General features: G+C 46.1%; 1 protein-coding gene across 2 annotated transcripts in view; it reads left to right on the forward strand.

Annotated features, from left to right (window-relative positions):
- HNRNPUL2 (heterogeneous nuclear ribonucleoprotein U like 2) overlaps positions 1 to 12,200 on the forward strand; it is a 75,315-nt gene that overhangs the window by 35,327 nt on the left and 27,788 nt on the right. For both annotated transcript variants that reach the window (XM_069965429.1, XM_069965428.1), the window contains exon 6: positions 3,226 to 3,338. In XM_069965429.1, coding sequence (XP_069821530.1) covers positions 3,226 to 3,338 — 113 coding nt within the window. The remainder of the gene's footprint in view (positions 1 to 3,225; positions 3,339 to 12,200) is intronic.

Here is a 12,200-nt window from a genome sequence, read left to right on the forward strand (position 1 = left end):
CTCCACCCCTACTAGGATTCTCTCTCCCAGCCCAGTGAACCCCCTTTCCTTCAGGTGCAATTTATGATTTGAAAACAGATTGTACTCCAATAAAAAAGCCAGTGCTCTAAAAACCCAAACCCTTCTCCCCTACACCATAACTTAAGACATGCATGTAGCACCCTAAGCTCCTGCTTTTTCTCCTGCGATGTGCATGGCACAGGCAGTGTTCCAGAGAATATAACCCTGGAGCGTCACCTCAGCTTGGCACCTAGTTCTCCAAAATTCTTAATGGATCTTTACCTACCTTGTGTTCTGTTGGTTCCCACGTTGACAATGACAGCTGGGTCTTCCCCAGTCCCCCTAAGTAATTTGTCCATCCTTTCAACCACATGCTGAACCCTGGCACCAGGGAGACGGCAAGCCTTTTGGTTTAGGTGGTCTTGGCAACAAATTATTCTGTCCTGATTATAGAATTCCCTACAACAAGTAGGCTGTCTTGGCCTACTTAACAATACCATCCCTCCCACTACTAGTTGGACTGGTCTTCCGGCTGTTAGGGAGAACAGAATCCACTAATTTGCCATTTCTGGCTTTGATGCCCTTGCTCACTGTTGTGGCTTGCTGCTCACAGTGAATATTGAAGCTTGATTTAAGCACCTGAGATCAATTAACCCCACCCCTTGGTGCAAAGCAGACGAGAGGAAAAAAAAACCAGAAGCTGTATTCGGGTGCCTTCACACATACCGACTCGCAGCAGAAATCTCGCTGTGAGTTTTGCAGCGAGATCCTCTACGAGCTAAGGTCCTGGCAGGCCCCTGTGACTACATTCTCGCAGCGGTCTGAAATACCGCTGCGAGTATGTAATGCAGCCGCCCCCTTAATCAGCTCCCACAATGTCTCTATACATTACCTGTCTTCTTGCTGCACGGGGTCCCAGCTTCCTGCTCTCCCACCCAGCCAATCAGTGGCTGCGGCTGGGCAACACACTGATTGGCTAGGCGGGAGAGCAGGAATTCGGGACCCCGTGCAGCAAGGAGACAGGTGATGTATATACAAACCTCGCGGGAGCCTGTTAAGGGACTGCTGCAGAGGCAGTCACTGGCCTGCCAGGACCTTAGCTCGTAGCGGATCTCGCTGCAAAACAATTCAAGTCGGTATGTGTGAAGTCACCCTTAGGCCGCATTTATACTTTCTGTGCGCTGTGCTGTAATGACAGAGCCACGCATAGCTGTACAGTTCCCCTGCTCCCAGCAGCATCAGAGCAGCAGAGATGCTGAGGGTACTCCGACACACGTGTCCCACGTCCGTGTTCTGTGCATGTGAATGCGGCCTAAGTTTTGATTTGATGGCGCTGATTTGAATTTGCAGCAGATTTGATGGTCCAGATTTGCTGTTGCTTCCCCCCCATCATCTGGGCGGTAAGAGGCTGCTGAGGGCAATGACGTCCGTTCACCTCCCCAGTTCCAGTGCAGGCCCGGCCGCTTCCTGGTCTCTGACGCGTACCGTTTGAAGTCCGCTCAGCCAGTCAGTGACTGAGGCGGGATTCCACCTCTGTCACTGACTGGATGAGCGGACTTGAAACTTCACGTCTCAAGTCTGCGTCAAAGACCAGGAAGCTGCTGGGCAGCGGGGAACAGAGCACTGCGATACAGGACTCACCGCTGGAACCCCTTTAACATTGACTTGCAGGCACAATCAGGTGTGCCTGCAAATTAATTAGCCATTTACTTCAATGTAATGTGCGTCCGCCGCCACACGTTATGTTGTGTGAACAGCTATTATTTGCTATTATTTCCATACGCTGTTCACTGAACAGCGTCCTGAAATAGGCAGGTGCATTATTTTAATGCCCATTCTAAAGAACAGGCGTTTACATAACGATGTGTGAACACAGCAGATGGCATTGCATTGGCTTCAATGCAATGCTGCCCCTGCAGTTAAGAACAGACACTGATTTCATTGCAATGTGGGTTGTCATTTTTTGCACCGTAATCTGTGCTTTCTATCGGTACCTTGATTGCGTAAATGCGACTTTTTTAGTCACTTTTTAATTACAAATTTTCTGGATTTGGTATGACAAAAAATGAGCAATTGGGCACTTTGGGGGGATTTCTGTGCTTACGCCGTTTACCGTGCAAAATCAGAAATGTGATAATTTAATAGTTCGTGGGATTACACAGGTGGTGATACCAAATATGTTTGTTTTTTATTTATAAAATGGGAAAAGGGGGGTGACTTAAATTTTTATTAGGGGAGGTGATATATATATATATATTTTTTTTTTCACACCGTAATTAGAAGTGGGAGACTTCTATACACACAGCACTGGTTTATCATAGAGATCAATTCTGTGTATATAATACAGCACTGATTCATTAGATCAGTGCTGTATTACTCTGGTCTGCTGCAGACCAGAGTACAGAGTAGCAGTAAATCCCCATAGAAAAACTATTTTAAGTGCTGCGGAATCAGTTGACTCGATATAAATAAAAGCATTATTATTATTTCCTGCTCTTGACAGTTCCTGTTATGTCAGCAGTTAGCACTGTCAGACTGAAAAGAAAACCGCATTTCCTGCAGGACATACAAGATTTTCGCTAAATAACACCATTAACTCCACTTATTCAAAGCAACTTAGCAGAAAGCCCTAACATGGGGTGATATTTAGACGCGAGTGGGGGAAGCAGTGGGAGGGGCTTACCGGACGATCTTTAGATCGTCCATGTGGCCCATAGAAGATAGCGGCGGTCTCTCAGCATGTTTTTTAAACATGGTGATCGACAACGATCAGCCAACATCGTGCTGGTCATTGCCTTTTAGCTTGGTATATACACTTAACGAGTAACTGTTGGTAATCTGCCAAGTATGGACAATAATCACTTTGTGTAATAGTACCCTAAAAAATAGGCTAAGAAAGGGTAAAAAAAAACACTATGGGCAGCTGTTTTCATATGAGTAGTGTTAAAATTGTGATGGGTATTTCAATCCCCCCCCCCCCCCCCCCCCCCCCCCCCCCCCAATTTTTTTAAACTATTTTGTGGCAGAACCCTTTTAAATATTCACACTACAGTTTTGACACTGAATTCTGGTAATGGCAGTTTTGAGGCCCGGTCTGCAGTATACAGTCTGTACATGGGCAGTATATTGCGGATATGTGAAAGGCCCCTTACTCTCTCCTTTTGAACTTCTGTTTACCCCTCTTGTGTTTCTATTTACCCCTCTTGTGTTTCTAATGTCTTACAGGTGAGGATGACTTGTCCTATGCTTATGATGGTCGTGGGCTCAAGGTCACCAGTTCACATTTTGAGTCTTATGGAGAATCATTTGAAGTCAATGATGTGGTTGGCTGTCTGGCTGTAAGTTCCCCTTTTTACCTTTAGGGTTCGTTTACACATACATGATCTGCAGCAGATTTAAGGCTATCAATGTAACTAAATGGCTGAACATGACTATTAAAGTGACTCTGTATCCCCCAACCCACCCCACCAAATTGCTAGGATCATCTGTTTGATGATAGTAAATCCTTTACTAGTCATTTTTTTTCCCTAAATGTGCCTTGGTTAGAGCAAAATAAATATCTTTCAAACTTTCAGCACTGTAACATACTGCCGTGGCCTAGAGTGTCTGTGCCCCAGGTCTGCGATGCCTCTCCTATCTTTCTCCCCACCCTCCTTTTTCATTAGGAACGCCCCCAGGTAGCATTTCTGTCCACTGCTAATCTAAACCGTGCACATGTGTCGCTATGGCAAATGTGCACTGTTCAGACAGGTGATGAATAGAACAATCATGCCTGGGGCATTCCTAATGATGATGAGGGTGGGGAGGAAGAAAGGAGAAGCGTTGCAGACCTGGGGCATAGAAACTCATGCTAGTACGACACAGTGCTGCAAGTTTAAAAGATAATTTTTTGCTGTAACCAAGGCACCAGGCACATTTTAAAAGTCACCATCGGTATGGGTACAGTGTTTCCTTGAAAATAAGACAGAGCCTTATATTAACTTTTCCTTCCCAAAGAGGCAATTTGTCTTATTTTCGGGGGATGTTTTTTTCCTTTTTACCCAGACGCCCTATGACAGCACCCCTGGAGAGGACCTCCCACCGCATGACAGGAAACCTGAGAAGATAAAAGTTAACACACCTCTCCACACCTTCAGTTCAGGTTTCCTGTCCTGCGGATAGGAGGCCTCAGAAGAGTCCATCCTGGGTAAAGATTGATACACTCCATACCTTCGACTGCAGGTCCCCCGTCGCTGTTGTGGGGCTCCCTGTAGGCAGAAGTCTGTCTACGGACAGCAGCCAGATAAGTCTGGGATGAAGTCCCCGGAGGGTGCAGGGAAGCTCCTGCGGTTCCCGGGAGCCGCTGCTTGTTGGTGGGGGTCTTCCGGGGGCTATGGTCTGGGTAGGCCGTGTTCATCCCACCAGCCAGCTCACATGGGCACGGAGCCGCCATGTATCCGGAGTCGTGGTCACTTCCGGATCACGTGAGGGCGTGCGTACACATGCAGGATGACGTCAGACGCTGCGTTACTCGTCCATGTGACCAGTGGGAACGCGGCGCCGCAAGATGACATCACCCACCGGGACCAGCACCTGCGGAATAGGGGGTACCAGGCGTTAAAAGGCCAGGAGCCCCTCAGCACCGCATCCATGCTCCTAAAGCGTCCAGGAGGAGCACTCACCCAGCCAGCCTAGCGTTATCCTGGGGTAACAGCCTGCCTTAGCCGACAGCATGTCTGAGAGTTCGGGCAAGAGAGAGCGAGGACGCCATGAGAGATCATCCAGATCTTCCAGGGAACACCCGGATAGCCCGGTACCTGAGGGATTAGCATTACTAATTATGCTATATGAATTGTTATTCTTATAGGTGTCTGATAGATCCCATAGGAAGAGATCATCTAAACACCACCATAAAGAGTGAGGGGACTGTGGGAATATGCTGCCAGATGATTACACTAGATCCCTTTGCCAATATTGTGTGGATAAATTGGTGGCTCGGGAAGCTTCTTCCCTGGCGGATAATTTAAAACAAGTGGTCAGGGATGAAGTGCAGCTCTCCCTAAGAAATCTAGGGTTGGATAAACCAGCGTCGGAGCCCCCACTTGTTGCTCCTGTGTTTTCATTATCCTCTTAACCGGTTATGGCACCTAGTGAGGATCAGGAGGAGGGAGAAGTACAACTTATTTCCTCTAATGATGATGATCAGAAACAACCCTCTAGTTCTAAAACTCTTCCCCACAGAGGACTCCGAACAACTGATTAAAGCGATCAGAGCATCCATAAAGATAGTAGGAGGAGGTTTCTGTGTCACCTGAAGATGCACAATACGAGGGGTTAGCACCCAGGAAGGCACGTACCTTCTCACTGCACAAGAGTATAAAGGCTTTAATTGACAAAGGGTGGCAAAACCCAGATCGCAAATTCTTCATTCCCCGCTATTATAAAAGAAAATATCCTTTTGACGAGGGGGAATGTAGCTCGTGGAATAAAGCCCCAGCTATTAATGCACCTGTGGCTAAAATAGCCAGAAAGAATAGCCTTCCCTTTGACTATCTTGGAACCCTTTCTGATCCCATGGACAAAGTCTGACTATTTTTCCCAAAGAACCTGGGAGGCAGTACAGGTGCATTAAGGACCTGCGAATGTGGTTAGCTAGTCTAAAAACTCAACTAACTAAAGAACAGGATACCACTAAAGTGCTTAAGGATTTGCCAGTTATGTCAAAGGCCGCAGACTTCCTAGCAGATGCCTCTACAGATGCTATTAAGATGTCAGCAAAGGTGGCGGCACTATCTAATTTAGCAAGAAGAGCACTTTGGCTCAAGTCATGGAAGGGGGATGTTGCAGCAAAGGGGAAACTATGTGCTATTCCATGCAATGGTGAATTGTTGTTTGGCCCTGCCTTATGGTCCTTTTAGACGGAACAATTATGGTTCGAATTTGCACGATAACTATCGCATTTGAGTGATAATCGTTCCGTGTAAACACAGTGAACGATCAATCGATGAGCAAGAAATCGTTCATTTTGATCTTTCAACATGTTCTCAAATAGTCGTTGATCGTTCGCAAAAAATTCGCAGATCGTTCAGTGTAAACAGTCTTTCAACGATTTCACCTGTGTGAGATAGGCTTAAACTATTGCAAAATGATTGAAAAACGATTTTTCCGTACAATGTATCGTTCCATCTAAATGCTGATCGTTATAAAAAAACACATCGTTCATTCAAAACCGTTAATCGTGCGATCGGGCGAATTATCGCTCCATCTAAAAGGACCATTAGACTCTCTCTTAGAAAAAGCGTCAGACAAGAAGAAATTCCCAGCTCCCCCCAAACAGGACTCTGGGAGAAGACAGTTCAAAAGGTCCTTTCGTTCAAACCAAGATAACAGGAAGTTTAAGGTCCCAGGAAAGGGCAGAGGATTCCTGTTTAATTCAAAAGATAAGTCCAAACCCCCTCAACAATGACAGGATGCCGGTGGGGGGACCCCTGTCTTTTTTGCACAGGCCTGGAGGGACATATGTCCCAGTCCTTGGGTTCTAAATTAAATCTCCTCTGATCCTTTTCTGGAATTCAGGAGCATACCAGCAGATAGGTTGTTTCCCACCAGGATCTTGTCAGATCAGACAAAACAATCAATTATAGAGGAGAAAGTTTTGTCGATGATGTCTAGGAAAGAACGTCCTAATCCCGGTTCCTCTGTCACAACACCAGCAGGGGTTTTACTCCCTGCTGTTCCTCGTAAAAAAACTGAATTGCTCTTACAGAGTCATCATAAATCTGAAAGGTCTCAACAAATTCTTACAGTACAAGAAATTCCGTATGAAGACCTTGAAGTCCACAATAAATCTATTGTTTCCACACTGCGTCGTGGCGTCCATAGACTTGGAGGACGCATATTATAATGTCCCCATCTATCCGATACATCAAAAACTTCTCAGAGTGGCAGTTTCTCTCCTCACCTTCACGACGGCACCATAGGAGGATGGGTTGTACCCTAGGGACAGGAAAAAGCATGAGAGGTTAAAAGCCCCTCCCCTTCCCTCCAGCACCAGTGCTTTTTCCTGTCCTGCTAGGGCAGACACGAGAGGGGGGGATCCGCGTGAAGATGAGGAGTGATCCCCCAAGAAGAAAGAATTAAGGCGAGGGGTCGATCGGGGCCTATGGTCTCCTTCCTCCTCCGCCCCTTGCCTGAGAAGGTCCGGCGTCTCCAGAGACCTCGCTCCAGAACCCAGGTATGGTGCGCATGCGGCCGCATTTGACAGTGCGAGAGGTCCTCCGGGCTGCTCTCCTACTGCTACGGGGGTCCGGCAACTTCCAGATGTAAGCCGCAGTCTCGGCCTTCAAACCGGAAATACGTCAGCCGGACCACATTCTAAGCGCACACCGGAAGCCGCGTCACTGCACTTCCGGTCTGGCGCCATCTTTAAAAGGACAGCGCGAGCGGAACGAATCGTCTGCATGAAGATGGATTCCTCCGCTTCAGAGAAGACTACCTCGGCGGTAACCGTGAGTAACCCCCATTCAGTCACGCTTCCGTGTGCCGATCTCTGCATAACTCTGTGCGCTTCCAATGCCAACTCTGCATCTGGGGCCTGCTGGGATTCCGGTATACACCACACCTGGTTCACTCCCGTTATACATAGTCACCAGGGGATAACGTTATGTACTTATGCACATATATCTGGGTGTATAGAGGGATTCAAATTACTATACTCAATAGATTCTTGGCTCTCATATTTATTTTAGGAGACTTAAGAATCTACTGCAACTACTTCTGCAGGGAAAAAGGTAAAAATTAAAAGCAAAACACCTGCGAAGTTATGTGTATCCTGCAATTGCAGGATCCCATCCAATTACAAAAAGAACATTTGTGCAGGATGTATTGGGGACATTATTAAAAAAGATAGATCTTCCTTCCTGGAAGACATCAGGAAGATGATGAAGGACGAAATAGCGGCATCCTTGGCCAAAGAGCCAACTATGCCTGCCCAGGAGATCCCTTCTACTGCACCTCATCCCATCGCTTCCCCTGCATCTCTGCCGGTGGAACCTATTATCAGGGATACCACCCCTGCTATTCCTCAGCCCAGAGAATCTAAATCCCTAGCACCAGCTTCCATTGAATCAGAGTCAGCTATGTCCGTAGCTTCCTCTTCTAAAAGAAAGAGACACTCTTCAGACTCATCTTGTGAATCTGGCCAGATCCCTGAGTCCCTGGATCTGATGTCAGACGAGACAGAGTATAAAGAGGAGCATAAAAAATGTTTTCCTCTGATCACACCCTGCCACTTCTTAAAGCAGTTAGGAGTGCCCTTGGATTTGAAGAAATTCAAGAGGAGATACCGGCAAAGGACCAAATGTTTCAGGGACTTAGACCAAAGAAAAAATTGATCTTTCCTGTACATGACACATTCCAGGCCCTAATTATGGACGAATGGTCCGACCCAGAGAAAAGGTTACAGATCCCGGGCGAGATCAAAAGACGTCTCCCATTTGGTGAGGAAGATACGGATAGCTGGGGAGAAATCCCGTTAATCGATGCCCAAATGGCTAAGGTGACAAAAAAGACCCTTTTAGCATTTGAGGATTCTTCACAGCTTAAAGACCCAATGGATCGCAAAGCTGAGAGCTTACTCAGGAGATCCTGGGAGACAGCTGCATATTCTATTAAAAATATCGCATCCACCTGTGTAGCAAGAGCTCTGCACCTATCGATAGGGCAACTAGAGGAACACCTGAACAGTGACTGTTCTAGGGAGAAAATCATTAACTCTCTACCTCTATTGAAAGACGCAACAGCTTTCCTTTCAGACGCTACTGCAGAATCTGTAAGATTCGCTGCAAAAGACGGGGCCTTGACAAACACCGCACGTAGAGCCCTTTGGCTAAAAAACTGGACGGGAGACTCCACATCTAAGGCTAAACTGTGGAATCCCTTTTAAAGGAAAATATGTGTTCGGTTCTGCCTTGGATACAATTATTGAGAAAAGCGCAGATAAGGCCATTCCAGAGAGTAAAACTCCACAGAGGAAAGAACAATTTAAAAAGCCCAGATACCAAGACCAAGGCAAAGGTAAAGGGGGTCGCTGGAGCTATCCAAAAGGGGGCAAAGGGAAAAATATTTTTTACAGCCCTAAGGCCTCCTAGGATAAGCAATGACGCTTGTCCCGTAGGGGGGAGACTGTCGGAATATTCAAAAGCCTGGAACAGTATCACAGACAACAGCTAGATCTTAAATATTATCAAAGAAGGGTACCAAATAGAATTAACTTACCCTCCTCCAGAAAGATTTGTCATCTCCCGACAGTCTCCAGGTCCCCTACAAACAGAGATGGTGACGAGCGTACTCAATCTCCATCGCATGAATGTCATTTCCCCTGTTCCCCGAGAAGAAAGGGGATTAGGCCATTACTCAAGCCTTTTTCTAGTAAAAAAGCCAAATGGAACATACCGGTTGATAATAAATCTGAAGCCGCTAAACAAATATGTAAAAATATATAAAGTTCAAAATGGAGTCGATAAAATCTACTACTCCCCTTATAGCCAAGAACGCCTGGATGATCTCTCTGGACCTCCAAGACGCACATTATCATGTGCCAATTCACCCACAATCTCAGAAGCTTCTGAGATTCTCACTGACAATAAACAAAAAGGTATGCCACTTTCAATTCAGGGCCCTTCCCTTCGGGATATCATCGGCGCCCAGGATTTTCAGCAACATCATGTCAGAGGTAGTGTCACACCTACACATACGAGGAATAAACATGGTGCCATATCTAGACGATCTGCTGATAATAGCAGAGTCACAAGGAAAGATCCTACAGGATTTGGAGACCACCCAAAATCTACTCCAGTCTCTAGGGTGGATTATAAATATAAAAAAGTCAGATTTAATACCATCCCCCAGAAAATTTTTTCTGGGGATCCTCTTGCATTCCGACCTCCAAATGTCATTCCTCCTGGAAGAAAAGATAGTAAAATTAATGGAAAAAATTCGGAAATTCAAAGTAAAGTCACTTCCTTCTGTCAGAGAAGCAATGTCCGTACTGGGTTCTATGACAGCTTGCATCCCGGCAGTACCCTGGAGTCAAGCTCACTCCAGATCCCTACAGGCTCAAATATTAAAAAAACGGGACAAGAGACCCAGGGGCCTCGAAAGGACCTTTGTCCTTACTCCCCAGGTCAGGTCTTCGCTGAGCTGGTGGCTTACAAGACGAAACCTGGAGAAGGGAACAGAGTGGAACCCCCAAATGAAACAAGTAGTGAAGACAGACGCAAGTCAGTTGGGTTGGGGTGCCTAGGTAGGGACGAAGATCTTTCAGGGTGTATGGGACCAAGAAACCCTGAAACAGTCTTCAAATGTGAAGGAATTAAAAGCAGTTCAGATATCCTTGATATCTGCTCTAAATATCCTGAAGGGGGCTCACGTGAATATCCTTTCAGACAACGTTACAACCGTAGCCCACCTTCGACATCAAGGCAGTGCAAAAAACAACAGATTATGGAAAATCTCTCAACAAATATTCTCCTGGGCCGAGATTCATCTGTTATCTCTTTCAGCAACACACCTGAGAGGAACAGAGAACATACATGCAGATTTTCTCAGCAGGAACAAAATCCACCCGGGCGAATGGTGCTTAAAGACCCAATTTTTCCTTCAACTAGTGGAACGCTGGGGCAAACCCCAGATAGATCTGTTTGCCACCAGACAGAATCGCAAAGTAGAAAAATTCTTTTCTCTAAATCCTGCAGATCACCCTACCGGAGTAGATGCGCTAACACAGAGATGGCGCTTCAAGATGGCATATGGGTTTCCACCAATCCCATTAATACCCAGAGTGCTCCAGAAGATACGGGAAGAAAACCTAAAAATAATACTGATCGTCCCGTATTGGCCGAGGAGAGGTTGGTTTGGCCTTCTAAAGTCTCTGGCCTAGGAAGAACCGATCCTTCTCCCTCAGTCTCCAGACTTACTGTTCCAGGGCCCAATAGTACACCCGGAACCTCAGAAATTCCATCTATCTGCTTGGATCCTGAAGAGTCAATGTTAAGGAGTAGAGGATTATCAGAGACAGTAATCTCTACTCTGATGAAAAGCAGGAAAAGGGTAACAGCAGCTATCTACCTTAAGGTGTGGAAAGTCTTTTCCTCCTGGTGTCAAACTCCTCCTCCTTTTCCAGCAGAACCCAATGTTTCCCAAATACTAGACTTTTTGCAATCAGGGCTATCAAAAGGTCTTAAACCTGCCACACTAAAAGTCCTGGTTTCTGCACTCTCAGCGATCTACGATACAGACTTAGCGAATCACCGATGGATTAAAAGGTTCATTCGCGCTGCCTCGAGGATAAATCCAACAGTCCAAAACATACATCCACCCTGGGATCTAAATGTTGTATTAGAAGGACTTACAGGAACTCCTTTTGAACCCATAGATGAGACAAATCTGAAGTTCCTCTCCTATAAAACCGTCTTCCTGGTGGCTATCTGCTCAGCTAGAAGAATAGGTGAAATACAGGCCTTAACTATACGACAACCCTATTGTACGATCTCAGAGGATCGTATAGTTCTGAAGACGGATCCCTCATTTCTACCTAAAGTGGTTTCCAACTTCCACAAGTCCCAGGATGTCATACTCCCCTCTTTTTGTCCAAACCCCAAAAATCACATAGAGAGGAAATTTCAGACCTTAGACGTCCGAAGACTAGTCCTGAAATATATTGAGACAACCGCCCCATGGCGGATAGATGAAAATCTCTTCCTACAATTTCAGGGGAAAAATAAGGGGAAGAAATCATCAAAAAGTACTATTGCAAGATGGATAAGGAACGCCATTTCACAGGCATACTAATCACAGAATCTTCCATCTCCTATTAATATACGAGCCCATTCTACAAGATCAGTATCGACCACCTGGGCTGAAAGAGCATCTGTATCTATAGAACAGATCTGCAGAGCAGCGACATGGTCGTCTCCCCACACATTTATGAGACACTACCGGCTACAACTAAAAGTAACGAAGACCTGTCCTTCGGACGCAGGGTTCTTCAGGCTGTAGTCCCTCCCTAAGGTAATTGTTGGTATTACTCCTATGGTGCCGTCGTGAAGGTGAGGAGAGAAAATAGGATTAGTCCTTACCGGTAAGCCGGTTTCTTCGAACCTTCACGACTGCACCAGTTACCCTCCCTAGTATTATATATATAATGTATGATACTCACGTGG

This window comes from Dendropsophus ebraccatus, chromosome 4 (genome assembly GCF_027789765.1).
Source record: "Dendropsophus ebraccatus isolate aDenEbr1 chromosome 4, aDenEbr1.pat, whole genome shotgun sequence".
NCBI classification, from domain to species: domain Eukaryota; kingdom Metazoa; phylum Chordata; class Amphibia; order Anura; family Hylidae; genus Dendropsophus; species Dendropsophus ebraccatus.